The sequence below is a fragment of the Lepidochelys olivacea genome, assembly GCF_965140295.1.
Source record: "Lepidochelys olivacea isolate rLepOli2 genome assembly, chromosome: 20".
Lineage (NCBI taxonomy): Eukaryota > Metazoa > Chordata > Testudines > Cheloniidae > Lepidochelys > Lepidochelys olivacea.
In genome coordinates, this window is record NC_140430.1 from 12,600,700 (window position 1) to 12,627,788 (window position 27,089).

Genomic DNA, 27,089 nt, shown 5'->3' on the forward strand with positions numbered 1-27,089 from the left:
CCTGCTCCCCGAGCCAGGTTCGCCTCGAGGGCACTGCAGGGCTGCTGCGGCACAGCCTTGGGGGAGCTGTGCAGAGCACCTGGCCCCAAGGTCAGGGGCAGCACGGCCTTGGGGGCTTTGCAGAGCACACAGCCCTTGGGGGGCCGGGGGGCCTTGGGGGAGCTGTGCAGAGCCCTGGGGGTTGGGGGCAGGATGGCCTTGGGCAAGCTCTGCAGAGCACCCAGCCCTGGCGGAGGGGGTGGCCAGGGGAATTCCTTACCAAAGTAGCTAAGCAGAAATCAGCCAAGGACAGCAGAGATGTGCGGATGCTCTCGAGCAGGCAAAGCAGTACAGACCCTGCTCATCCTCACTCACTCTGGCCAGCCTCCCCTGCTAAGACCTCACCCAGCCTCCCCAGCCAACAGGAGTCCTGTGGCCCTGCCCAAGCTTCCCCAATTACCCCAAGACTTCACCAAACTTCCCCTCAGCCCATCTCTTGTCCAAAATTCCCCAATCCCTGCCCCTGTCTCCACCAGACCTTCCCCAGGTGACCCCAGGGACTCCCTCCAACCTCCCCCAACCTCCTGCCCTACACAGGACCAACCCCAGCTCCCCTGGGCCTGCTGTGGTCACCCTGTGCACACCCAATTTCCTAGAGTTTAAGACCAGAAGGGACCATCATCACCATCTGGTCTGAGCCCCTGCATCACGTTCCCAGCCCATGGATCCACCGAGGGTGTCCTGCCTTTGGCCCAATACAGCTGGTTGAACTAGAACGGAACTTGTAGAAAGTGACAGCCAGACTCCGAGCCATGGAGAACTCTCCTTACTCCTAGGGGAGCTGTTTTGATGGCTAACTGCCCCCTCTCCCCTTAAACATTCGCACCCTATTTCCAGACTTAATTTGCCTGGCTGCAGCTCCAGCCATTGGATTTCGTTCAGCCTTTGTCTGCAAGATTAAAGAGCAACCTGCTCTCAGAAATCTCCTCCCTGTGTGCGTGTTTCCAGGCCTAGGTTGACTCTTCCCTGCTCTCTGTTAAGCTAAGGATCTGCCACTCCTTCAGCCCCTTGACCTCACACAGGGTCGCCAGGGCTGGGATGGTTCCTGGAGATTTTCTCTGAACGTCCCTTTTGCCACCATTCGTCTCCAGGTGTGGGCTCTTGGCTCTAGAGCGCAGACCTGCCCCAAACATGTCAGGCTCCACCTGGCCGGGAGCATGAGTGCCCCACTGGCTCTTGGCAGTCGTCCATGTGAGCCATGTGTGATGCACAAGTGCTCACGAGAAAGGAGTGCAAAAGGGGTCAGAGTGAATCCATTCAACAGGGCATCTGGCTAGCTCTGCTCCTGGCACGCTCCAGCCTGGGCACCCCACGCTGTGCCCCTCGCACGCTGTCCCCATCCCCTTGTCTCCCAGAGGATGCGGAACTGAGGTAACCTGGGAGGGGCTCAGAGGCTAATGCTCTCACCTCATCGGCTGCCCCACTGCCAGGGAAGAAGTTGCCGTCATCATGGCGATGTAATGAAATGTAGAGAATGTCTGGGTCTTTGTAGAACACTTGCTGGGTGCCGTTTCCATGGTGAACATCCTATGTGAGAGAGAGTGGCTGTGAGTGAGCTCTTCACCCTCTGTCCACGGGATGGCCCTAGAGCCAGGAGCCCAGAGGAGTCCAGGCAACAAAGGGACTGCTCAGACCTCTGCCAAGTGTCTTCTAGGCACATGGACTAAGGACATAAAATAGCAGACAGTAGCACCATGCTTTGGCCTTTCTCCTCCCCCATTTACACTGGAAGTATCAAAAACACTGAGAAGACGAAGACTTCAACTGAGGAGATTGGTTCAGGCTTAAGCGAGAGGCCTGTGTATTAAAAATTGTAACATCCAGTGGGGTGAGAAAATTGCTTGATCTAAATACTGCCTAGTGTAATAAGGTTTCAGATTTAGACTGTACGCTTATCTTTTATTTTCTTTAGTAACAATCTCTGACCTTTTATGCCTGCCACTTATAATCACTTAAAACCTAGCATTCTGTAGTTAATATAACTGTTTTATACTTCACCTAAAACAGTGTATTTTGCTTGAAGTGCTTAAGAAATCCCAGTTCAGTTTACAAAGGCTGGTGCATGTCCTTTGCATATTGAGGGAGGGGTGGACTGGGTAATAAACATACACTGGCCAGGCTTCTGACCAGGGCAGGACAGTACAGGTGTGGGGTGTAAGGCCGGGGATCTGGGGGGAATTGGCTGGTGCCTTTCTCTGTGTAATTCACGAATGGCTTTGGGAGCATTCATGCATCTAGCTGGGTGTGGGGCTCCACATGCTGTTATGCTCAGTGATAACAGCACCTGGAGGGGTTTGCTGCTGGCCACTAGCAAAGCAATGTGTGAGACAGCTCAGCCTGGAGAGTTAAAGGGTACAGCAGTACTCTATTTCCAGGTTGCACCCTGGGGATCCTGCCACACCCACTCACACAGCTCTACCCCTCAATCCTGACCCACAGCCCCCTCCTAACCCACCCACTCAACTCTGCCAGTGCCCCTCAATCCCAAACCGCAACCCCATCTGCAAAGCCACTGGCCTCGAAGATAGGACAACGCTGTACTATCCGCGTACATACAGATTACTGGGGACATGTGGCTTGTTGCATCACATACAGCTGACTGGGCTCTGCCCAAAGCTAGCTAGTGGGAGGAACCATCGAGAACAGCTCCAGCCTGAGGAGAGGACAGAGTGGGAAGAAGCCGGGGGGCCAGTGGGGCTGGAGGAGACTCACCCAGTCCACAATGAGGATCTTGCTCAGCTTCCCCTTCTGCTGCAGCTGCTTAGCAGCGATTGCCACTGAGTTGAAAAAGCAGAAACCCCTGCAAGGAGGGAAGAGCAGGAGCTGGTCAGTGCCCAGGCACCCTCCCCAAGCAGCCACTGCATCCTCCGAGACAGCCACTACCCTACCCATGCCTGTGGGTTCTCCTGCCCCTCCAGAAGGGGTGGGTTCTCCTCTCTCCCACCCTCTGGATGGGGTGGGTTCTCCCCTCTCCACCCACTGCCCTCTGGGACGGGTGGGTTCTCCCCAGGGCCGGCTCTACAGTTTTTGCCGCCCCAAGCAGTGAAAAAAACTGCTGCCACGGACGGCAAAAGGAAGAAGCTGCTGCTGATTTGCCACCGCAGCAGGAAAAGGGGAGAAGCTGCCGCCGATTTGCCGTCGCGGCTGGAGGAACTGCCGCCCCTTTCTAACTACCTGCCGCCCCATGGACCTGCTTGGAACGCTGGTGCCTGGAGCCAGCCCTGGTTCTCCCCTCTCCTCCCTCCAACCACTGACCTCTCGGTGGGGTTGCTTTTCCCCTCCCCTCACTGCCTCCATGGGGTGAGTTCTCCTCTCTTGCCTGCCCAGACACTGCTTGTCAGTCCCACTCTACACAGTGGGGAGCCAAGGTTGGAGGCTGGTAGCTCAGCAGGGACTCCCAGCCTGAGCTGCTCCTGCCCTGTATGACTAGCTACTACAACACATGGGATCCGTGTCATTTCCAGCCTACTCCTGGTGAGAGGAGCCTGGCAGTGAGCTGGCCTGGCCCAGATTCCTCGGGCAGGAAGCAGACAGGGTCAGGAGGCAGATGATGGCTCTTACATGGCTGTGGAAGGGTCCGCATGGTGTCCTGGGGGTCGCACCACAGCAAAACCGTTCTGGGGGTAAGACAAAGATGTGATTGTGGGGCCGTTATTGTCCACCCCTTCCTTCCTCCTTCCCCCCCGCAACCCCACCCCCAGTGCACAGGCCAGGCTTGCCCTGAGGGTGTCAGGGGGTGCTTTGTCCAACCCCAACGCAGTCTGGAGGACCCCGAGGTGTCCCTCTCACCCTCACAGAAGTGCCTGGGCCTGCCTGGCTCCATGGCCCCAGGAGACTCTTTCTCAGCCCTGGGGCCCCTGCATGGAGCACGCAGCCATTAGACCCCCAGGTGGCTCCGGTCATGGCACTCAGGGGTGTGAAACCTGCCCCTGCACTCTCGCATCAGATCCTGCTGTCAGTGGCCCCCTCCCAGCTGGGCCCTTGGCACTGGCGCTGGGCAGGGAAGGCTGCCATTCATTCCCATGCTGAATTAGCATCTCTCTTAGCTTGAGCCAAAGGGCAAAGGTAATTTCCAAGGGGCACCAGGCCCTGCTGCCTCTGCTTCTGAGCTGGCTGCCTGAACGAGCCCTCTAACCAGTCATGCCAGCGCTCCCCATTGCCCCACCCACATGAAGTCCAGGTACCTCCAGGTTACAGAGGGAAGTGTCCTGGGGCCTGCTGTACAGGGTCCCAGACTCTAATGGGCACATGCCAGGGCCTGGAGCCATCGACAAGACCCACACAGGAGGTTGTAAACACCCCCATGAGTCCCCATCAGTCAAGGGAATGGCCAGGGATCCCCACCCCAGACATTGGCACGATGCCAGTACTCATTCCTGGCCTCCTCGTACCTTGAGCTCCCTTGTGGCCACTTTGAAGGCCAGGTCAGTGACGCTACCAGCGGCCCAGCGGGCGGCGTTGGAGGAGTGCAGCTCGTTCCAGATAGTGTCGCTATCCACCTGGAAACAAGTGGACAGGAAAGCAGTGAGTGGGGCAGGCCGCCCCTCCCGGAGCTGGGCACGGGGGAGTCTCTACAGAGGGACCAAAGCATGAAATGTGGGCTGGCTCTGGCAGCAGCACACTGGCTGGCTGCTTGGTGCCAACAGCTGAAACTCAGTCCTTGGAGGGAGGCCGAAAGTGACCAAACCCCCAAACTCCACTTCCCAAGCCAGTCGGGCAGGCCTCTGCACTTCGAGTCCCCAGGCTGGGCCAGCTATCCAGGTGGCTAGCTCCCTGCATGGCCCAGTTCTTAGCTGAGCAGGGCCAGAGGCGGGGGGGAGTCCACTGCGGGCTCTACACAGCGCGGCTCCCCTGCGCCTGAGGCTGGGGCAGGGATGGAGAAAATGCATTTTACCTTCTTTATTTTATTTTACTGTTTAAACAAACATCTTGGTTTGATCAGGATCACGTCATGGGCCGAGCCAGAGCGGAAACCTCAGAGTCTCTTCTGATCAAGTCCATGTGTGCGGCTCAAATGCCCACTCTGCTCACAGACAGGGGGCAGCGTCCAGCCGAGGAGCCTTGGCTCTCCTGCTCTGGGGGACGGGATGGGCAAGAGGGGAGGAGGGGAGGCTGAGAAGGAGAGAGAGAGCAGATGGGACGGAGGGAGCCAGTGGCCCAGCAGCAAGGGCAGGGGAGGAGGAGAGCCAGAGCAGGGAGTGGGAAGGCGAGGAGAGAGTGAGACACTTCCTGAAAGACAGAGAGACAGAGAGAGGAGAGGAGAGGAGAGGAGAGGAGAGTGCAGTGAATGGACAGAAACCAGGGCAGCAAGCTGCGAAAGGAGAGAGGCAGCAGGGGTGTCTGGAGCATCGGGCAAGGTGGACGGCTGGTTTGCTCTCCCCCAGTGATACTGCTCTGCCCCTCTGACCTTGCCCCACTCAGGGCCCACCCTGCTCCCCTGACCTGCTTGGGCTGGGACCATCCCCGAACTATCCCCACCCCCACCCCAGGCCTCTGTGAGCCAAATGCTTTTGGTAATCGGGGCCCCAGGCTGCCAGGGCCTGGTTGAGCCCTCCCAGCCATGTTATGGGGCACTGAACAGCCGACAGGGGGGGTCGCTCTGATCCTGGGATCCCATCACCTGGAGCTGACCTTGAGCTATTCCATGCCCAGAGAATCCATGGCTTCCTCAGATGCTACATAGTCCTGGGGCCAGCGTACTTGGCTAGGCCGTGCTCCCCCGCAAAGGGCGAGGGCAGGGGAGCTGTGTTACTAAGCCCCAGTGTTACTGAGCCGAGGCCTGTCTCCGCCTTGGGAAGGGGGGCTCCTGCTCTGCCCAGCCTGGGCAAGGGGCCTAGCACTTGAGCCACTCACCGCAAGTCTTCCCCCCCAAACCCCCCAAGGCAGAGCCTGACACTTACCCCCACCCCCCCACAGGGCAGCATGACGAACATCCTCTGCGACAGGATCCCTGCAAGAGAGAGAGGCAGTCAGGGACCAGGGTGGGAGGGCATGGGGGCCACTGTAGGTTGACAGACAGGCAGCAGGAGCAGCTAGGGGTTGGGGGGCAAAAGGTACCTGGGGGTGAGTGGCAGGAGGCATCTGGGGGTTGGGAGGCAAGAGGGTAGGAGATTCCTGGAGTGTGAGGACAGGAGACACCTGGGAGGAGAGGGATATGGGGGGCAGGAGGCACCTGGCCTGGCTGCTTGGCGAGAGTTCGGCTTTGCCTTTCAGCATCTGGCAGAGGTGCATGGCCAGGGCTGGACTAAGCCCGCAGCAGCAGGCACCGGGGCGGGTGCAGGGGTGTGTGCTGGAGAGTGAAGATGCAGGGTGCTGAGTGCAGTGCAGAGTACAGGAGTGGGACAGTGTGGTAGAGCTGGGGTAGAGGAGGTTGGTGGCAGGATTGGGGCCAGCTGTCACAGCTGCATGTGTCTAGCAGCGTCATGGGGGCAGCACCCCATGGGTATTGCTCCTACCCCTGCCCAGGAGTCAGGGCACCCCAATCAGGCTACTCCCCAGCCCTCTCCTTTGAAGGGTTCCTGCCAGGGACCTCAGGAGCCTGTTCCATCTGCACCGCCAGGCGAGAGTAGTTGAGTTTAGGAGCATTGTCCTGGCCCAGCTGCAATCCCACATCCTCTTGGCTTGGGGTGAGCAGCCCCAATCTGCCTGCAGTGGGGGCATGGCGATGAACTAGAGCCAGCACCCCACCTCCCTGGGGTTAGTGCCATGGCACGCAGGGTGATGGAGTCTTCACCCAGGGCTCTGGGCTTAGCCTGGCCATGTCCACCGCACATTCTACCTCCAATTCTGCACCTGGGGTGGCATTTACCCAGTGCGATGCCAAAGTGCAAGGCAGCAGAGAACCAGCTCTGTTGTGCTCTGGGGCCCACATTCTCCCTGCAGCCTAGGAAGCCAACCTGCTCAGCTAGTGCAGATGCACTTGGGTACAGGTTTTCCAATGCGCCTAACTCCCAACAGCTCCTTCTGTGTCCTGGCCCTTAGCCCCTAAACAGTGAGCAGAGCACATTAGGGGGCCCTATGGATCGGTGCTCGTGGGGGAGGGCTAGACTCCAGTGCGCAGAAATGGAGAGGATGGGGCGAAAGTTGCCCAATGCCCGGAGCATGTGACCCAGGGACAGCCCCCAGATGGCTACGTGTGATGGGGTAGTGGGGCCCCCAGTGCCCCCAGGAGGCAGCTTGCTGGCCTCTATGTGGGGAGGGGTGGCCCTGTCTCCTACCTGCCAGTTTCCCGTTGTCCAGTTTGAGGCGATTGAGGGGGTTGGTGCCATAGAGGAAGACGTGGCGCTCAGTGTGCACTGACTGCAGCTCCTCCAGGGTTGCCTTGCGCCCCCGCAGACACTGGCAACAAGTGGGAGCAGGGCAAGTTAGCAGCATCGGGAGGGAAGAACAGGAGGCAGGGTTGGGCATTACTCCCGTGTGTGCCCACGTGCCACCGCCGGCAGAAATCCCAGTCCCTGCCCTCAGCTGGAGAAACAACGGGCCTGAATGAGAGCGGCAGGCTGGAACCAGCATCTAAGCACCAGGAAGGGAGGCCTGGGGGTGGATCTGTTGGGGGGCTGGGAGTCCCTCGGGGCTCAGTGTGCCAGCCCCTCTCTCAAGGACTTGCTTGGTCTTCAGGGTCTCAGCTTTCTTTCAAACCAATTGCAAGGCCGTGTCTGCACAGCAGTTGCACCAGTTCAAAACTGATGTTAGTTAACTGGGTGAGGACCTGGCCTTGCTGCTCTGAGCTGAATTGGCTTGAGCGGGATTGAGGCCTTGTTTACACGCAAAGGCTGTAGCGCTTAACTGTAGATAAGTGAGGAGTGAGGAGACCTAGGGAGCTGCTGGGGAAGGATAGCTCAGTGGTTTGAGCATTGGTCTGCTAAACCCACGGTTATGAGTTCAATCCTTGAGGGGGCCATATAGGGATCTGGGGCAAAAATAGGGGACTGCCCCTGCTTTGAGCAGGGGGTTGGACTAGATGACCTCCTGAGGTCCCTTCCAACCCTGATATTCTATGGTGCATTGGCAGGTCCACTGCTCACCTGGGTCCAGTGAGCCCAGATCGGGTGGCGAGAGGGCACCTTTACCCCCGTATAACCGTGTCCACACTGGGGCTGGATCCACAGAATTTCTGCACTAACCCCTCCCCCCCACGGCTCCATCAGGACATGTGCAGAGCAGGCCTTCACTTGGGCTAAGCGCGTCAACCCCAGCCATTCACCCCAGTGTAACTAGACCAAAGGCTCATCCCCAGAACAGTCCAAGGCAGGTGAGAAAGTCCAGCACTGTCATTCTCCTAGCAGAGGCGCTCTCCTTCCAAGAGGGGCCTTTGGCAGTTTAGCTTATGTGACTTTAGATGCGTTTTCAAACCAAACTGAAAGCACCCCGTGTAAACTGGAATCCAGCTGGGGCTGGCACTGGGAGAGCACACGTGATTTAGCTGTGCTGGGAGCTAGGGATGGACACCCCCTGGGACACCAGGTTAACACTCTCCTGTGTAGGCAAACCCCAATCTAGTGAGACTAAGGCCACATCTACACTACAGAATTATATCGACTTAGCTTACGTTGGCATACAGCCACCGCAGCTATTAAATGGCGTGGCTCCTTGGGTGCACGTCCTCCCCAGGAGCACTTGTATCCACTGCACTGTCAGCGTGGGGCATTGTGGGACAGCTCCTGGAGCCAGTAACTGTCGACATAAGCAATGCAGTGTGTGCACCAACCCTTCATGGACCTAATGACACTGACTGTGGCTGCATCGCTCGGGGAGGCGGTGTTACTAAACTGGGGAAGAGGGGCACTCATTGGCAGGAGCCAAATTTAAGTGAAAACTCGTCCACAGCTAGGTTGATGCCAGGCAGCTTACGTTGACCTAACCATGTAGTGCAGATCAGACCTGCTGCAAGCTTTCTAATATAGACAAGGATGTACACAGACAAGGCCTGAGTTTGCAGGGTCTGAGATGGGGGAACCACTTCAGCAGGGGCTAACACAGATACCTGGGATGATACATAATGTCCGTGCTCTCCGCTAGGTCCCAGCTGTGCAAAACGTGGGGAAGGAGGAGGGTCAGCAGGGCCTGAGGGATGGAACAGGGCCAGGAGCCAGAGAAGACAAGCAGAGCTAGGAGCTCTGTGGCAGCGTGCGTAATTGGGAAGCACCCATGCGCTTCTCCTGGATATCAGTGGGCACTGACCTACGCTTGGAGAACTTGATCCAAGTATTTTTTGCTTTTCTCACCAGAAATGAGTGAACCCCCCTGCAATTTCCTCTTTCAAAGGCTGGCAGGACTCATGCTTGTTGTGAGTCTTGGCTCCTCTGGGGCAGACCCAGAGTCCCCGCCTCTGCACAGAGGCCACCTGGGCCTTCCTGATGTAGCTGCCCATCCTCTCTGAGGCCTCCCTTGGCTTTGGCAGGACAAGCTCAGCCCGCGCTCTCTCACTTACCTCGCACTGGCTGCGCAGACCCCGCTCCTGCAGGCGGGACCAGATACTCTGAATTCTCCCAGCATGCTCGGGATGGTTGCTGTTGTCCCCGCAGGAGCACTGGTGTTTGAGCATCACGGAGTCATACACGAGCCCTGAAACACAACAGCAGGTGGAGGTGTTAGGGGACACCCGCCTGCTGCAACCTCCATCACCCAGTGTCAGGGTTCGGTGCAGTGCCGGGCTCAGCTTCACAATGCTGCTGTGCTCACAGCCCAGGCTGCTGCTCTCTCTTGGGCACCTTACCACCTGCACAGGCTCCCTCTTAGCCGTGTCTGAATGGAAGTCCATGGCCGACTGGGTTGCTGCACGGGGCCCTGCATTGAGCTCCCCTAAGACACGCCTGCCTCCTAGGTGCAGGCTGTCTCCCCGGCACCTCACACTGCCCTGTCTGCTGTCATGTGGAGGGGGCAATCCCGGGGCAGCCCTATTTGGCTGGGTCCCAGAGACATCTCTTCCCACACTCCGGCCCAAGCAGGGAGCCCAGCCCAGAGCCCTTCGCAGCAAGGGGCAGGGGGCTGACTCTAGATCTCTCTGCCCCGGGAGATCTGGGTGGGACGGACCAGCGATGGGGTCAGTGTCGACATGAGCCAAGCGGCTGGGCACTGGTGTCCTTATACCTCCGAAAATCAGTGAATACAGCACACGCCACTGTACACCATCACTCCTACCCCTCCGCCCACCCCACAGGGGCACTCACCCCCTCAAGCCCCACGGGCGCTAACCCTCCAACCCCACGGGGGCACTCAACCCCCCCCCAGCTCCATGGGGGAACTCACCCCCCCAACCCCATGGAGCACTCACCCCCTGCAACCGCATGGGGGCACTCCACCCTTCCCCCCCCCAGGAGCACTCCATGCCCCCAACCTCACGGGGGCACTCACCCCCCTCTGCAACCCCAAGGGGGCACTCCACCCCCCCAGCCCTAGGGGCACTCACCTCCTAACCCCCAAGGGCACTCACCCCCCCAGCCCTGGAAGCTGGCTCTAAGCCTTGTCTGGAAGCTGACCCCTGATGGCCCAGAGCCCAGTCCCTCTTCAAAGGCTGGGCTGGGGGCGAGGCTGAGACCCTACAGCCACCTCAGTCTCTGCTGTTACGGCATGGCCCTCAGACCAGAGTCTCCCTGGACACCTCCCCATCCCAGGAGGCCTGAGCCGAATCCTACTCCTGACTCAGGCCAGGAGCGGAGGAGACCCTGGTCCTTGCACTCCAGCCCAGCTGCATGGGTACGGCAGCATCCCAGCTGGCCATCGGGTGAGGCACTGGGCCTCTTTGCTGGAGGGCATGGGCTGGACACACCCAGGGGGTGAATGACACAATGGGGACGCCAGGCTGGGCAGGCTGGGATCCTGAGGGCTCAGTCCTGGCTCTTCACGCTCCCTTGCAAGAGCTTGGGCTCTGAAAGGCGTTGTGGCCCCATGCTCCTTTGAGCCCCACCAGTTCCTCCAGTGTCTGCTTGCCTCCTCTCCCACCCTGGGGCTCAGGAACATACTGAGAGGGAAAAATGCCAAGAGACCCACCCCTGGCAGGCTGGGGGAGGTGGCCGCGCAGTAAGGACAGTGTCTTCCCATGGACACAAGCTACACCTGCCACCCCCAGCCTATGTAAACTTTTAGAGAGGGGGCGATAAACACAGCAGGAGACTGGCCTGGCACGGGCCAGCTCCCCAGGCTCTGTTGCCGTCAGGGCAGTTTAGGGCTGGCACTGTGTGGGCAGAGACATGCAGGGTTTATCCGGCTTTCCTAGGGACAGAGTGTGCCTGGTGCAGTGAGGCTGAGTGGTGTGGTGCTTAGAGCAGGGGAATGGGAGTCAGGACTCCTGGGTTTTAGTCCTGACTTTGACCTTCATGTGACCTTGGGTAAATCCCCTCCCTCTCTGCGCCTCAGTTCACCTTGTACGTCATCTGCTGCTGTGGGGTTAATTGCCATGTGAGGAAGTGGGAAGATGTGATACTTTTGAATCCTGTGTGCCTCAGTTTCCCCTATATGCTGCATTGTTACCCAGTGGGGTGGAAAAGAACTGTTTGCTCTCAGCACAGGCAAAGGGACAAAGATGTGAGTGTCCTCTAGCTGTCTGGGCCTTAGGCCCCATATCAATGGAGCAACCAAGAAGACAATGGCAAATCTTGTCACCAGGACATTGCCACCTGACAACCAACAACCGCAGATTGCCCCACCTCTCTGCAGGAAGCTGAGCAGCATTTCCCCAGCATGAGATCAAAGAACTAGCAGTGTATGGAGTAGGGGATAAGAGCTGGCTGCTGGAAGGAGTCAGGGCTCTCACCTGGAGTCGGACAAAAGAGGTCAGATGGTGGGACAGACAGAGCTTGAACCAACGGGTTCACTACAGCTTGGCTGGGCTCTGGGCTAATCAGAATGGACCATGCTTTACCCTTCACTTTTCTATGTTACCCTAAGGACTTCCTGTGCTGTGTTCCAGTTAATAAATAAACCTTCCCACTTTGACAATGCTGTCTGAGTGTCACTGCTAATGGTGTGAGGTGCATTAGGCCCTAACGAGTGCACAAGTCTCCGTCAGGATCTGTCTCAGTTGTACTCACTGAACGGAGCTCACAGTGTGAAGCAAGAGTGTTGCAGGCCCAAACGTCCATTCTAAGGAGGCAGTGAAGACGCGTAGCTTGCGCTGGAGGAAGAGCAAGACCCGTAGGGAGTCTGGCACTGAAGGGGTTCCTCCTAGAAACAGTTCCAAAGCTAGGGCCATAGCACCGATCCTGTGGATCCGTGACATACCTGCAGCCCTCCTGGAGCGCTCCCTGCTGGAGGCAGCCCACATTACCTGTTGTGAAGTGCGGTTTGATTGGTGGCTCTTGCACCGGCAGGGAGAGTGTCTTGGTGGGTGCGTCCTGGGCAGGAAGGGCGATGGTAGCAGTGGCAGGAGATGACTGGGCCCTGGAGAGAGGTCGGTGCCCTCCATGTGTGACAGGGACCATCAGGGAGTCGGCTGGTGGCTGCCGCTTGAGGAGCGAGTGCTGCAGGCGCTGGTGATGCTCCCACAGGTAGGCCTGCTGGGGAGAGGGTGTGGCAGATGAGTGTGGCGCCCTGGGCCAGGGATGGTTTGGGGGATTCTGTAGAGGGCCCAGGTGGCACATGCCGCTCTCTAGGCCGGGAAAGACCCTGCCTGTCAGTGAGCTGAGCGCAGAGCCTGTGCTAACACCCCCCAGGGCCAGTCTGTGTAGCAGCAAGTGGGGCCAGCGGCCCCCCACAGCATCTCAGCAGCTCTTCAATGCCAGGCCTGACAGCAGGTGTGGAGGAGGGGAATTTCTGCACTGAACATCAGGATCTACTCACTATGCAATGGGCCTGTTCTCTCTGGGCTGTTCCCAACCCAGCCTAGGGAGTGGAAACCCTAGTCCAGAGCTTCCACAACAGACCAAGGCACTGCTGCCTGGGCCTTGGCCAAGTCACAGTGTCTGATGCCCTCTTGTGGCTCTGCATGGCATTACCCCACCCACTGAGGTTAGGGGAAAGGGAGTACAACACGTCTGTGGCAGGGAGCCCAGAGTGCCCAGTCTCCTGTACACATGTTGCTTTGGCAGTACAGTAGGGGACCCCTGAACTCTTGGTGGCCTGTGGAGGAGCTCGCCTGGCCTAGTAAAAGTGCTGCAAACCCTGGGGTGGCAGGGGTGTAAAGGTTCTTTATTGTGGCATAGGTGACCCTGTATGGAAAGGGGAATAAGCCACCCCAGTACAGGCCCCTTTCATACAGAAATGACACACAAGGAGACTCTGCTAAACAAATGTTAGGGCTGCAAAACTCAGAAATGCCAGAATTCAGGCTGCCCGTGAGACCCTCATCCAGCCCTGACGCAGGGGCCTTCGCTAGAGTCGTTAACGACACCATCGCAGAGCAGGTTTCCAGAGCCCCTGGCCCTGCAGTGCCCACTGTGGGCACTGCTCACAGAAGGAGCAGCCAGCCAGCGCTTGGTTTTCTCCTCACTGTGTGCCCAAGCCTTGTTTCCTGCACACTGTTCCGAGCCTTCTCTGGAAACACACGGGTTTGTGATGGGGGTGTTGGGCAGCCTTAGCTCCTGCTGTGTCCTTCTGGCCTTAACATCTAGGAATCCGCAGCAGAGCCCCTGCACCCAGATGGGGGCGCGGAGCAACAGGAGCAGGCTGGAGCTGCTGGCTGAGGGGCAGTGAGGTGGGCCCAGTCATGCCCTCTTCACTACCTTCCCCTCCTCTCATGGGAGGGCGTTTGCCCAGCAGGGCTTTGTGCCCTCCAGAATAGAGGAGCTGGCAGCCCGCCAGCAATGCAGGCGGGGGTGATGAGTCCTGATGGCTCCACGCAGGCTCCTCCCCTCTCCACCTCGGGCATGGGTTTAGAGAGGACATTGATGCCACTGGGTTGGCTGAGCAGCCACACTCCCCATGGCCAGTGAAGTGAGGGCTGCTCCAGGCTGGTGCTGTGCCCAGCACTCCTGGTGCTCTGATCCCTGCCAGCCCTTAGGTACCTGCTGCAAGACGAGCTCCTCCTGTGGCTGCATCAGCTTTGGGCTCCGTTCAGGCTCCTTTGTGCTGACCCCTGGCCGCGTGAGCTCCACTCGGCCCCTAGGCTGGTCACCGCGCTCACTCACTCCCTCTGGGAGCCCCTCCTTGGCCTCCATGTCCTCCGAGGAGGGGATCTGCCGCAGACGAGACTTCTCACTGGACTTGGTCATGAGCTGCAGGGGGATGGGTCAAAATCACTTTGGGGAAGAAAGCTACCAGAGGCTCCCCTGGGATAGACCCCCAGGATCTGATCTGGATATGGGCAGAGACCTCTTTAATCTATTTAATGAAATAAATACTAGTGGGAATTGTGTGATGATGAGAGACGTTAACTTCCCAGACATAGGTTGGAGGACAAGTGCTACCAATAACAGCAGGGCCCAGACTTTCCTGGACGTGATAGCCGACAGATTTCTTCATCCAACAGTTGCTGAGCAAACAAGAGGTGACGCCATTTTAGATTTGGCATTGGTGAGTAGTGAGGGGAATAGAAGAGCTGGTTGCAGGAGACAGCTGTGGTTTGTGTGATCAAGAGCTAATTCACTTTAAACTAAATGGAAAGATAAACAAAATTAGGGCTGAAACTAAGGGCCTTGATTTGAAAAGCGCAAACTTTAAAAAATGAAGGGAATTAGTTAGGGAAGTGGGGTGGACTGAAGAACTCGAGGATCTGAATGTGGAGGAGGCCTGGAATACTTTAAATCAAAGTTCAAAAGTTCTCTGAAGCCTGCATCCCGAGGACAGGGGGAAAAGATTGTGGGGAAGGGTTGCAGACCAAGCTGGATGTCCAAGTACCTGAAACAGCTGATTAAGAGAAAGCAGAAAGCCTACAAGGAATGGAAGGTGGGAAGGATCAGCGAGGAAAGCAACCTCTTGGAGGGCAGAAAGCGTAGGGGGAAAGTGAAAACTGCCGAAAGTCAAGCAGAGCTGGACTTTGGAAAGGAAATTAAAACCAACAGTAAAAGGTTCTGTAGCCAAATAAATAAAAAGAAAACAAGGAAAGAAGAAGTGGAGCTGCTAAGCATGTAGATGGGCTGGAGATTAAAAATAATCTAGGCATGGCCCAAGGCCTAAACGAATATTTTGTCTCCAATTTTAATAAGGGTAACGAGGAGCTTAGGGGCAGTGACAGGGTGGCTAATGGGAACGACAATATGGAAATAGAAATGACCACATCCAAGGTGGAAGTCCAATTTAAACAACTTAATGGAACTAAATCGATGTGTCCAGATAAACTCTATCAAAGAATATTAAAGTAACTAGCACATGAAATTGCAAGCCCAATAGCAAGGATTTTTAAAGGATCTATAAACTCAGGGGTTGTACCCTATGACTGGAAAATTGCTAATATAGTTCCTATTTTTAAGAAAGAAAAAAGTGATCCAGGAAATTACAGGCCTGTTAGTTTCACCTCTCCAGCAACCACACACCACACAACAAAACCACTAACCCAGGAACCTATCCTTGCAACAAAGCCTGATGCCAACTCTCTCCACATATTTATTCAAGTGACACCATCATAGGACCTAATCACATTTGCCATGCCATCAGGGATGCACTTGTTCACCTGCACATCTACCAATGTGATATATGCCATCATGTGCCAGCAATGCCCCTCTGCCATGTACATTGGCCAAACTGGACAGTCTCTATGCAAAAGAATAAATGGTCATAAATCTGACATCAGGAATCATAACATTCAAAAACCGGTAGGAGAACACTGGCCACTCAGTAACAGATTTAAAGGTGGCAATTTTGCAACAGAAAAGCTTCAAAAACAGACTCCAACGAGAAACTGCTGAGCTTAATTTAATATGCAAACTAGATACCATTAACTTGAGTTTGAATAGAGACTGGGAGTGGCTGGGTCATTACACATATTGACTCTACTTCCCCATGTTAAGTATCCTCACACCTTCTTGTCAACTGTCTAAATGGACCATCTTGATTATCACTACAAAAGTTTTTTTCTCCTGCTGATCATATCTCATCTTAACTAATTAGCATCTTACTCCACCTTTTCATGTTCTCTGTATGTATGTATATATATATATATCTTCTTACTATATGTTCCATTCTATGCATCCGATGAAGTGATGTCGTGAAGCTCACGACAGCTTATGCTCAAATAAATTTGTTAGTCTCTAAATTTGTTAGTCTCTAAGTCCCTGTTCTTCTTGCGGATACAGACTAACATGGCTGCTACTCTGAAAAAAGATCTGGATGACCTTGAAAACTGGAGTAACTGAAATGGAATAAAATTTAATAGTGCAAAGTCATGCATTTAGGGACTAACAACAAGAATTTTTGTTATAAACTGGGGAAGTATCAGTTGGAAGCGACAAAGGAGGAGAAAGACCTGGGCATATTGGTGGATCACAGGACGACTATGAGCCACCAATGTGATGAGGCTGTGAAAAAGGCTAATGCAGTCCTAGGATGCATCAGGTGAGGTATTTCCAGTAGATACAGGGAAGTGCTAGTACCATTATACAAGGCACTGGTGAGACCCTAAGTTCCCTGTAAGCTGCACAATTGAGCAGCAGCCTATTTAGCACTGCACAGGTGCTCAGGGAACCCGCTCTGGTTCCCTGTGCTGTACCCGCTCCCTGCTGCGGCCGGGGTGCCCCTCCCCCAGCCCCAACGCAACCTGTGACCCGGACCTGCTGGGGCAGTGTGACTGGAGTGACCCCAGCTGCGACTGGTGTGGCCCAGGAGTGGCCATGGCAGCGCAGCCCAACCCCAGAGCAGCCCAGACCCAGGAGTGGCCTTCCCCCAGCCCGAGGGCTGGGGGAGGGGCGCCTATCCTGCAGTCCCAGCCCCACAGCCCACGTGCTGCTGCGGGGAGAGAGAGCTGGGAGGAATCCTCTCTCCCCGCCATAGCCACGGAGCACCCTCCTGCACCCCAAACCCCTCATCCCTGGCCCCACCCCAGAGCCCGCACCCCAACCCTCTGCCCCAGCCCTAAGCCCCCTCCCACACTCTGATCCCCTCGGCCTCACCCCCACCACATGAATTTTGTGAATGAATGAAAAAATGAAAAAATTCATTCCACAAATGGGTGGGAAAAATTAGAGGGAACACTGGTGAGACCTCATCTGGAATACTATGTGTAGTTCTGGTCTCTCATGTTTAAGAAAGATTAATTCAAACTAGAACAAGTGCAGAGAAGGGCTACAAGGATGATTCGAGGAATGGAAAATCTATCTTGTGAGAGGAGACTCAAAGGGCTTGGCTTGTTCAGCATAATCAAATGATGGCTGAGTGGAGAGATTGCTCTTTATAAATACATCAGAGGGATAAATACCGGGGGGGGGAGGGGGGGAGAAGTTATTAGAGTGTTAATGGCTATAAATTGGCCATCAACAAGTTTAGGTTTGAAATGTGATGAAGGTTTTCAACCATCAGAGGAGGGAAGTTCTGGAACAGCCTCCCAAGGGGAGCAGTGAGGGCAAAAAAACAAATTGAAAACAAAACAAAGAAGACTGAACATGAGAAGTTTCTGGAGGGGATGGGATAATGAGACTGTCTATAATGGCATGTGCCTGATATGCGACTGCTAGCAGCAAATATCCCCAATGGCCAGTGATGGGACCCTAGATGGGGAGGGCTCTGAGTTACTACAGAGACTTCTCTCCCAGGTGTTTGGCTGCTGGGTCTTGCCCACATGCTGAGGGTCCAACTGATTGTCATATTTGGGGTTTTCCCTGGGTCAGATTGGCAGAGGGGGGTTTTCATCTTCCACTGCAGCATGGGGAACCCCAGTGGTGGGGGAGCTCTGTATGACAGGGTGAGGCGGGAGCTGTGCGGGGATGGGAAAACCCAGATGGGAGGAGCTCTGTGTGACGGGGTGAGTGGGGAGCTGTGCGGGGGTTGGGAACGCCAGGTGGGGGCACCTGTGTTCAGAGGTTGATGTGAGGAACTCTGTGATGGGGTGGGGGGTGATGTGAGGCACTCTGTGGGGTGGCGTGAGATACCCCTCCCTGCATGCCATCTGGGGTAATGGGGGAAGCTCTGTGCAGGGTTGGTGATGAGGGAGAGTGTTGCGTGGGTGGGCTGAGTGTACCCTGGATGGTGATGGGGGGGAGCTCTCTGCAGGGGTGATGGGAGCACTGTGGCATGGGGGTACACCAGACATGGGGAGCTCTGTGTGGGGATGATGGGGGAGCATTGTGGCATGCAGATTGAGGGTTGTGATCGTTCCCCTCTATTCGACATTGGTGAGGCCTCATCTGGAGTACTGTGTCCCTTTTTGGGCCCCACACTACAAGAAGGATGTGGAAAAATTGGAAAACATCCAGCGGAGGGCAACAAAAATGATTAGGGGACTGGAACACATGAGTTATGAGGAGAGGCTGAGGGAACTGGAATTGTTTAGTCTGCGGAAGAGAAGAAGGAGGGGAGGATTTGCTAGCTGCTTTCAACTACCTGAAAGGGGGTTCCAAAGAGGATGGATCTAGACTGTTCTCAATGGTAGCAGATGACAGAACGAGGAGTAATGGTCTCAAGTTGCAGTGGGGAAGGTTTAGGTTGGATATTAGGAAAATCTTTTTCACTAGGAGGGTGGTGAAGCACTAGAATGGGTTGCCTAGGGAGGTGGTGGAATCTCCTTCCTTTGAAGTTTTTAAGGTCAGGCTTGACAAAGCCCTGGCTGGGATGATTTAGTTGGGGATTGGTCCTGCTTTGAGCAGGGGGTTGGACTCGATGACCTCCTGAGGTCCCTTCCAACCCTGATATTCTGTGATTCTATACAGGTACCGCAGATGCAGGGGCTCCAACACTGCTTAGCTGGCAGCTGTACTGGCAGCAGCAGACGCCAGGGAGCTCACTCGCTTTCCTGGGACTGAGGGAGGGCAAAGCAACTGCTTGTGTCTGCGGGCAGTGCCGCCACCCAGTGCCCTGGCCTGGCAGCTTGGGTGCTGAGTGCCACATGGGCCTTACTCCGCCATGCACCTGAAGTGCCCTCAATCCCCAGGTGCTGCCCAGCATGGCGCCCTCCTGCCCTGGCAGTGGTGTTCCCCAGCCTGCATGCCCGTTAGCCTCTTACCTTTCCCAAGTGTGTCTGCTGCTTGAGTCTCTCCAGGAATTGGGCATGGTGCTGCTGGTACGCCAGCTGCTGCTGGATGGCCTTGGGGTTGGGGGGCAGGGGCTCAGAGCGGGTCCGCCCCAGTGGTTTGTGGTGGCCTGCCAGCGACAGCCGGTCGGTGGGGATGAGTGAGTGGGCGAAGTGGAACGGGACCGTCCCCAGGCCTGGCACTGCGGGGAGAGAGACTGGTGAAGCAGGGTTGGAGCTGGGTGCAGCACCAGGTGCTCAGGAATGGCAGCCAGAGCATCTCAAGTAGCCTGGGCTTGGGGTTGGCATTATCAACCCCTAACCTGGCCTGTGACCCCTGGCCTGCCCTGTGCTGCAGCTCAGGCCCCACCACTGCCCTTTGGGGCTCCGTGCAGCCCCACAGACAGAAATCATTGTGTCTGCTGGGGCTCACCCCCTCCCATTTCACTTATTTATACAGCCCTTACAGACGATTTGGGGGGCCCCGGTACAGTTGTTCCCCTTTCTCCCATCTCGTCAGCTCTGGGGCTTCCTGCTGGGCCCACTACAGCTCTGAGAACCCATGCTCCAGGGGCACCATAGGCAAGCACTTCCCAAGGACAGACTGGCTAATGCCCAGCACCTGCTGCTGCATGGTTCTCAATGGGGGCTGAGGGGGAAACCTCCATGGTGTTCCCTGGGGGAGGGGAATCTCCCTGGGACTCACTGGGGGAGGGGGCGGGAGGTGAGCTCCATGTTCTCACAGAGCGTGGCGGGGCGGGCCTTGACCTGTAGGCTAGCTGGAAATCCAGCCAGGTGCCAGCCCCAAGTGCAGCATGTGTCAGGCCGGGAGGTAAGTAGCAGAGGGCATTCGCATTATGGCTGGCCACAGCTCCCACCCTTCTCGCCCCCCCTGCCCTGCCATTGTGCAGCCTGCGGTGGCTAGGGGAGTGCTCTGGCTGCCCCTCACCCGCTCTGCCCTCTCTGCTTCACACTTGGAGCAGGAGGGGTGGGTGAGCCTGGAGAGGGAAGCCCAGAGGGAAGCGGTAGAGGAACACTCACCCCCCTCCCTCATGACAAGTCAGCGCTGCCCTTGGCTGCAGTTTGAGAGCTGAGTAAATCCCAGCAGGGTTCGGAGCTGAGCTATGCAGAGGTGTCTGCCTGAGTGTGCCGGCTGCTTGACAGCCAGCAGCTTCCCAAGGCATCTCCATGAGTGTTAACTCTGAAACCTAACAATGTGGAATCCCATAGCAGCATTAGCTACCTTTCTGCTCACATGCCAGCTGGTCAGAAGGGAGATTGTTAAGCATAGACCAGTTCTCAGGGATGCCAGGGGGTCTCATACAGCACTGCAGAAAATCTGCTGAGATCCTAGAGCCCCTTTCAGGTACATGCCAGCAGGGCTCTGAGCTGCACTTGGTGCTGGGACTGCAGCCTCAGCCCCAGGACCCTTGGTCAAGTGGGAGCAATACGTACTTGCCACAAGTGGTGCGTGGGTGACCGAGGACTCAAGAATAATGACAGGCTGAAGCCGAGGGGACAGAGGCCCTCCAGGCTCATGCTGCTCCAAGCCAGCTGGTATGAACATGGATGAGTGGGTGCCCGAGAGGACAGGCCCATTCAGCACTGGCACCCGGTGTGCCAAGCCAGAGAGGGAGCGGCGGTCTGCGTCGCCCTGCAGAGAGAACAGGGAGTCCATCAGCAGCCTACCAAGGCGGGGGTAGAGGAGCGGACTGTGATGCCTAGGAGGGGACCTAGGGCCTGACAGAGGCACTGGCAGAGTCTAGAGGAAAGGGATCCCCCTGGCTCTGTGTCCCAAGGTGGGAGGGGGGGACGGGACTGTGGGTCTGCAAATCCATGAAGTGCTGCGTCATCCAGGACTGCTGCTCAATGACCTGCGCGTGCTGCGATCCTGGCCTTCAGAAGGGGGGTTGGGCTCTCTCTGCCCTGCATGAGCCCTCAGCAGGGTTCCGGAGTCCCTTATGACCCGGCTACCTACCCGGGCACTGGTAGTAGCTGGCAGTCCCAGCGAGATGGCTGGAAGGGAGGCCATGCTCTGCAGGGCTAACTGGGCCAGCGAGCTCTCCTGCATCATCAGGCGCTGGGCGAGTGGCGCCTGCACCAAACACAACAGGTTAGTCTCCAGGCATGGCACAGCTGTGTGGGGCAGCAGGAGCTACATGACCAGGGCCAGCAAAGGGTGGCAGCAAGGACCCAAGCAGGGAAGACAGCACTACCAACCAGAAGGCATCAGGGGGACACAGTGCAAGACAGGGAGCAGTAGGGGGACCTTGAGGGCATCAGGGCAGCAGTGGGGTGGCTGGTGACTAGCCAGGGGGAAATAGGGTTGGGTGGGGTGCCACCAGCTACTGGGGGGAAGGGAGGGTAGCAGGGCCCAGAAAGCTGGGACTAATTCTTAGCTGCTAGTTTTCAAGGAAGTGGGAATTCTGGAGGGGAAGTTGCCTGGTCCTGGCTCCAGGCCCCGGGGCCCATGAGAGATCTGGGGACAGAACTGCGGAGTTCATTAGCCCATGCTGCTCCCCAGGGACAGCTTGCCTCAGTGACCCCACCCAAGGCAGCATGTCCTGAGCTCCTGGCTCCCTTCAACAGGCCTGCAGGCTTCGTACCTCGTGGGCCATGCTGGGCCCAGCGGGGGGGACTCCATGTTCCGCTGGGAGGCTGTCGTTGGGGGAGCTGCAGCCAGACACAGGGGTGCTGCTACTGCTGGGGGACGAGTCTGCATAGGGAAGAGAAGTCAGATAGGAGAGTGGCAGGATGAAGGGACTCAAGGGCACAAGGTGGCCTGGCACCTTCACCGCTGCATGCACATTGCTTTCTCTGTACCCTTTCTCCCATCAGGTACCCCAGCTTCCTTTCAGAGGGACACAACCTGTGTGCAGCTTTCCCTCACGGCTACATCACCCCTCCCAGCTACACCAGCCCGCTGCTGCCCTCCTGGCTCCTGCACAGTGCCCTTGCCCTGCCCTTGCCAGCCGGGTGACACTCAATTCCATCTGGACTTAGCGCTCTCCCTGACCAGCTGCCTGAGCCCAGGTGGGCAGGCAAGGACAGCTCATGCCCTGAAAGCACATACTCCTGGCAGTGCACCAGCCAGAGGCAGGGACTGTACCTGGTTATGCATCCAGCCCCGAGACAGGGCAGTGTGCGCAATCTTGGGGCAGTCCCTGGAGTCTGCCATCATCTACCCAGCTGTGCTAGTGGGAAGAGTGCCCGCCCCCAGGTCAAATGCCACACATGGGTATGTCCTGCTTCTCCCAGCAGGGGTCAAGCACTCATGGCCAGGGAACTGGGCAGGTATCGTTTGCTGGGACTGCTTTGGGCCCATTAATCCCTCAAGTCTCTGACAGGTCAGAGAAACAGCCCTGCGCAGCTCCAGCATTGCTCTCCCCACTGGCTGGGTCTGGCCCTGCATGGCTATTAGCACATCACACCTGGCCTGAGGCTGCCTTAAAAGAGCATTGCTGCCATGGGGTAGCACCATCCCTGTGCACTGAGCGCCCTTGAAGCTCCATTGGCATGTGCGACCCCCTGCACGGAGCCTCGGGTGCGGGGCTTATGCGGGGTCCTAGTGTGCAGCAGCTGCTTTCCCTGGAGCCCCAAGTTCCTACTGTTGCCCCAAGAGACCCTCACCAATGGCCTCTGCTGGCCTCCTCTTCAGGGAAGGGGGTGCACTCTCCTTGCGGGTCAGTGGGTTCTTACGCCGGTCCACCGACTTCTTGGGCTTGTATCGCACCTTCAGGTTGGGCTCAGATGCTGTGGGCAGACAAGGCTGTTTGTCAGTGGTCTCCCTGCGCTATGGCATCGATACAGTGCTGCCGCACTGGCCTGTTGGGCTCAGGCATGACCCTTGGGGCTGTCGCAAAGTCACCTTCAGACCTGCACACCCCTGCGCCAGCCCAACCTCCTCCCACTCCCGAGCCAGTGCCAGTCTCACCTCCCTGCCAGGACACAGGCCCTGCTGTGTGTGGAAGCGAAGGCCAGGAGGAAGGCAGGCTGGGAAGGTGGGCTGAGTCCACCCTGCGGTCGCACCTGCGTGCATGGGCACGAAGCCAGCATGGCATGGCCTTACCTGTTTTCCGCAGAGGAAAGTGCTCCGGAGGGTCTATGGAACTGTTGGGGACTTGTGGCAGGAAGGGGCTGAGCACAGGAGGGGCAGGGCCTTCAGTATCCAGGGGCTCCAGTGATCTGCAGGGAAGTAGCAGCAAGGTTAGAGACCGGCCCTTGGCTCCAGCGGCCCTTGGCTCCAGCGGCCCTTGGCTCCAGGATTTTTCTCAGCCCTACAGCACTGGCATTCCCCCGGAAAAGCCTGGTACAGCCTGGCCCCACCATGCCACCAAGTTTGCCCGCAGCTTCTTGGCACTGGGGTTGTTCCTGGTCCTCAAAATCCCACCAGCCCAACAAAGGGCATCCCCACCCCTGGTGCTGGAACAGCCCCCAAACACCCTTATCCCAGAGCAGCCTCTGCCCCGATGTTGGGACAGCCCCCAGACACCCTCAGTCCAGCGCAGCCCCTACCCGATGCTGGGACAGCCCCCAGATACCCTCGATCCAGCGCAGCCCCAGCCCCTGGTGCTGGGACAGCCCGCAAACATCCTCGGTCCAGAGCAGTCTCCAACCCTGGTGCTGGGACAGCTCTCAGACACCCTTGGCCCAGCGCACTTCCTGCCCCTGATGCTGGGACGCCCTTGGCTCAAATTCCCTTGGTCCAGTGCAGCTCCCACCCCTAGTACTGGGTTTTCCTCAGCCTGGACTGTCCCGCCGGGAAAGGAGCACATGTGCATCACTCTGCCCAAAGTTTTCCCCCACAGTCTGTATGGGAAGTGCCTCTCCCCACTGTGTGGATCCAAGGCTTGGACACTCCAGAGGTGCTACAGTTAGACCTCTGCACAGATACAGCATTTAGATACACATCCGAGCCATGATCTGGAAAAATGGCCCGGGGCTCTAAAGCAGCGATCCGCGGATTTGCAGGGCTCTAGCTACAGTCCCAGAGATGGCCTGTCCAGGTGTGAGCAGTGGGCCCAACTTTTGGGTGCCTGCCAGGTCCCCATGAAGAGCAGATAAAACCAGGTCTGGCCACTAGAGGGAGCACCCTGGTTGCCGCAAACCACAGAAAAATCCAGCTCCGAGGGGCTGCCAGAGCTGTAGAGTCCTAAGGAACCTAGGTGAACAGAGCGTCCCCCACAGGATCCCCACAGGATCACTGCACCCACGGCTGTGCTCCACAGACACAGCTGCTGTGAGAGCCCCTGCCCCACAGACAGATGCAGGCCTTCCCCCACCAGCAGCCCCATCAGGAGACAAGCTCTCTCCACTGAAAGCCCAGTATCTCTGCCTCACCTGTATGGCCTGGGGGCGTGTCTTGGGGATGCTCAGGTGTCTCTCTCTCTCATCTATATGGCGACAGGAGGTGTGGGGGGGATGCTCAGGTGTCTCGATCTCACCTGTACGGCATGGGAGGGGAGGGGGTTGGGGGTGCTTAGTTGACTATCTCACCTGTAGGGCATGGTGGGGCCACTGGGGTTGCTGGTCCTTTCCAAAGCTGCCTGTTGTTTCTTCAGGATGACTTCGGCCAGCTTCTGTTTCACCACTGTACTCGCCACAGCACCTGCAGGGAGAAGGGGAATGAGCATCCTGGGTTGGGAACTGATAAGAGCCTCCTATAGGGCTCCCAGAACGACATGGGCGGCCTCCCCATGACTTTCTGTCCTGGGGCACCTGCAGGCCTGTAGCACAGACCTGAGTGGCCAATGCCCAGGGCACAATGACTTGGCTCCACAGGCCTAAGAGCTGGGTCCCTCTAGCACATCCCTACCAAGCCTTGCTCAGATGCTATTAGATTCTCAGTCAATCCCCCACCTCCATCAGCCCCTACTGCTCTGTACTGCCCACTCGGGCAGCCAGCTGTGGACCCTTGGCCCAGGATGGAAACCTTCTGCCACCCCTTGTGCTACATAATCCCCAGGTCTCATCGCTTACTCTGAGAAAGGCCCCTGAGGCTCCATCGTCTCCTTCTTGCTTTCCATTATTACTGCATTAGTGCTTTGCCTAGAGGCCCCACTATGCCAGGAGCTGCCTTGCCACAGAGTTACTGAGACTGGGGCCCTTTTGTGCAAGGTGCTGTGCATGCATGCGACAATATCTGAGATCGGGGCCTCACTGTGCTGGGCATGGGCACACGCACACATAGAGTACCTGGATCAGTACTCCTCCAAAGTGTCCAAGAATGCCACCCAGAGGCACTCTGCCCAGAGACATGAATGGACAAGTGCACAAAATTGAGCCCCCACTCTCAGTTGCAGATCCCGTCCAACCCTGTCCTCCTTGACTGATATATGGCCAACATGGCCAACGCCAGGAGGAGGTTGATGAGATGGTCCTACAACCTTGTGGGGCCGCAGATAGGGAGTGCAAGGAAAAGTGCAGCCAGAACCTCAACAAGAGGTTTTGGAGGAGGCGGAAAAGGGACTGCGGCCTGGTGCACTGTAAATATGCATGCGCCAGGGTCTCCCTCTCGCCACAAGAAGAACAAATGTCAGGGGAGTCCGAAAACCACATAACTCTCCTGTGCTCACAGCTCCACGAAGCAGCCATTAATTTATATCCCCAGCAGACTGTGGCACAAAGGTGGAATACAGGCTGGCTCACTGGGGCTCCTTGCTCTCCAGAGATGGCAGCAGGTCCCACCACTTTGTATCGGGGCGGGTCACGAGGGTGAGGAAATGAACAATGTGGGGTACAAACTGCTCCCATGATGTGTCTCAGAAACAGACTGGCTGGATACTACTAAGTCAGTTCATATGGGCAGTTTAAAGCAGCCAGGGGGGCTCACAGGGCCAGGGCCTGACCTCAAGCTCCAGAAGGCCAGGCAAACGGGCAGGCAAGGAACACCCTGCTTCAGGACTTGCTCGAGAAAAGCTATAGAGGCTGGGGGCTGGGCAGCCTTTACCTCCTGGCGTTCATGGCAGGGGACATGAAGGGTGGGCAACCTCATTCACTGAGCAAGTGTACCAGGGTACACCCAATCCCACCAACTGTGGTCCAGAGGTCTCTGACTTTGGTGCCACCAGCCATGACCAACCTCCAGTGCACTGAAAGAACCTCCACCGTGTGTGCCACAAGATGTGGGCGTGGAACAGGGGTTCATCTAGGAGGTGCACACCCTTAGTGCCCGTAACAGACCTGACTGTGGAGACCAACCTCCAGGTCCTGAGACCATCCTGGTAAAAGACTGGCAGCTCAGAAAAGTCTCAAGGGAGACCTCTCGGATATAGATAAAAGAGTTGCCAGTCATGTCGGAGCGCTCAGAGGAGGTGGAGGAAGGTGTGCCCTAGCTGGCTCCAGGCCAGACAACAAGCATTATAAAGGAGCCTCTGCAGGGCCTGGAGATGGAAAGTGTGAATGCATATCAGGCCCTGCCCTTCCTCTTCCAGCGGGAGGCTCAGCACGCCTGCAGAGACTCAGTGCTTTTGCGGACAGAAGAACTCCAGGACCTTCCCCTGGAGGCTGGCCAGGGTACCCGGGAGTGGGCTTAGGCTACTGACCCAGGGCCAGAGTAGGGACAGGACTAGTTTGTAAAGAACCAGCGACCTCCCCTGAAGGGAAAGGCACCAGAGAAGCCCCGTCCATGCCCACAACCCATCAGACACCCTGGCCCCCAAGTCAGTCCTATTTTCTAGTGGGGAGGGATAGGTAAAATAGGTAAAAGCCCAGAGTAGCAGACCTATGCCACACTGGACGGTATGAAGCGCAGGTGGGAGGCAGCTCACATGACATCCACCAGGCCAGAGCTCTTGACCCAGCTGACCCAGGCAGAGGAGGACCCTGAGTAGTTGGTTTGGCAAGCCTCCACCCCCATCATGTCTTCCAGATCCTGGGCCAGAAGTTGCACATCATGGGTATACACCACCCTCCAAGCCGGGTTGCGGAGCACCAGCCCCATCAATCGCTTGCATAAGAGACAAAGGGAGGCCTTGACAACAATGGCCTACAATTGGCCAGACAAAGGGCAGCCCTGACA

The 27,089-nt window shown here is 57.0% G+C and overlaps 1 protein-coding gene across 3 annotated transcripts in view; it reads right to left on the bottom strand.

Moving 5' to 3' along the window:
* Positions 1 to 27,089, bottom strand: part of HDAC7 (histone deacetylase 7) — a 242,750-nt gene that overhangs the window by 8,846 nt on the left and 206,815 nt on the right. For all 3 annotated transcript variants that reach the window (XM_084610201.1, XM_084610202.1, XM_084610200.1), the window contains 15 exons: positions 24,566 to 24,677; positions 23,139 to 23,254; positions 22,700 to 22,822; positions 21,676 to 21,785; positions 20,525 to 20,723; positions 19,064 to 19,272; positions 13,980 to 14,189; positions 12,305 to 12,533; positions 9,470 to 9,603; positions 7,257 to 7,377; positions 5,940 to 5,989; positions 4,431 to 4,538; positions 3,601 to 3,656; positions 2,752 to 2,839; positions 1,447 to 1,566 (listed from right to left, as the gene is read on the bottom strand). In XM_084610201.1, the coding sequence (XP_084466327.1) occupies positions 1,447 to 1,566; positions 2,752 to 2,839; positions 3,601 to 3,656; positions 4,431 to 4,538; positions 5,940 to 5,989; positions 7,257 to 7,377; positions 9,470 to 9,603; positions 12,305 to 12,533; positions 13,980 to 14,189; positions 19,064 to 19,272; positions 20,525 to 20,723; positions 21,676 to 21,785; positions 22,700 to 22,822; positions 23,139 to 23,254; positions 24,566 to 24,677 (1,985 nt within the window). The remainder of the gene's footprint in view (positions 1 to 1,446; positions 1,567 to 2,751; positions 2,840 to 3,600; positions 3,657 to 4,430; positions 4,539 to 5,939; positions 5,990 to 7,256; positions 7,378 to 9,469; positions 9,604 to 12,304; positions 12,534 to 13,979; positions 14,190 to 19,063; positions 19,273 to 20,524; positions 20,724 to 21,675; positions 21,786 to 22,699; positions 22,823 to 23,138; positions 23,255 to 24,565; positions 24,678 to 27,089) is intronic.